This window comes from Pyxicephalus adspersus, chromosome 9 (assembly GCF_032062135.1).
Source record: "Pyxicephalus adspersus chromosome 9, UCB_Pads_2.0, whole genome shotgun sequence".
In the NCBI taxonomy this organism is placed as follows: domain Eukaryota; kingdom Metazoa; phylum Chordata; class Amphibia; order Anura; family Pyxicephalidae; genus Pyxicephalus; species Pyxicephalus adspersus.
In genome coordinates this window covers 12,364,537-12,365,474 of record NC_092866.1, presented here as the reverse complement: position 1 = coordinate 12,365,474, position 938 = coordinate 12,364,537, and the positions used below count along the sequence as shown (strand labels likewise).

Sequence of the window (938 nt, the reverse complement as noted above, 5' to 3'; positions counted from 1 at the left end):
GCACCCCAGATCATAACATTGCTCCCAAAAGCTTCCCGGATCACAACAATGCCCCCAAATACACCCCAGATCATAACTCCGCCGCCAAATACACCCCAGATCATAACTGCGCCGCCAAATACACCCCAGATCATACCACTACTCACCCCCACCCCACATTCTTTTGGCCAGGCAGTGTATTTTGCCTACGGACAAAAAGTTACTGCTTACCACTACAACTCACCAGATATCCGACTTTGAGTTATAGCCATCCCGTGTGAAGATTTCGGGACTCATATATGAAGCGGTTCCCGTTACTGTAGTTGCCAGGTCAGATGACACAAGGACACGGGATACTCCAAAGTCACCTAGTTCACAAACAAAATCAAGACAATCAGATGTGTCCGGGTGTTCTCTGACATGTTGTCTGACAGTCAGGTATAGAATATTTAGAAAATGAATTTAATAATGGTAACCTCTATATTTCTCAAATAATAGATATCCTGTAAAGCGGAAAGCCAGGCACAATTCTTTTTTTGAAATGTAAAGATGCAATAAAAACGGTGTCACATTTTTACTGTTGTCTGTGATCCAGGCAAAGGTTCCTTCACCCCAAATTGCTACAAGTTTGTAACCAATGTTCCATTGACAGAAAGGGAAGGGGGATCTTTCCAGCGAGGACAGCAATACAAATCCAACACTGGACTTTGCTGTGTCCTGCTAGAGACAATTACCTTCAGTGTCTCGGAGATGCATCAGGAACTCTTCCCAATGTGAAGGGAACTAAACTGAAATATTTTTTTCTATTGGAAGTTTCTTTTCCCCCTTGCTCTCATGTCAATGCAAAATTTAGTGTTTCCACTTTATGCCCCTGATTCATCATTGAAATCCGCGATCGCTGGAAGCGCGATAATACGCGCGACCAGCGATCGCGGATTACCGCGGTCCGGGACTCAAGT

The 938-nt window shown here is 44.2% G+C and overlaps 1 protein-coding gene across 1 annotated transcript in view; it reads right to left on the bottom strand.

The window, feature by feature from the left end:
- LOC140338480 (serine/threonine-protein kinase Nek11-like) overlaps positions 1 to 938 on the bottom strand; it is a 161,017-nt gene that overhangs the window by 96,740 nt on the left and 63,339 nt on the right. The window contains exon 5 of the mRNA XM_072422716.1: positions 224 to 347. Within this exon, the coding sequence (XP_072278817.1) occupies positions 224 to 347 (124 nt within the window). The remainder of the gene's footprint in view (positions 1 to 223; positions 348 to 938) is intronic.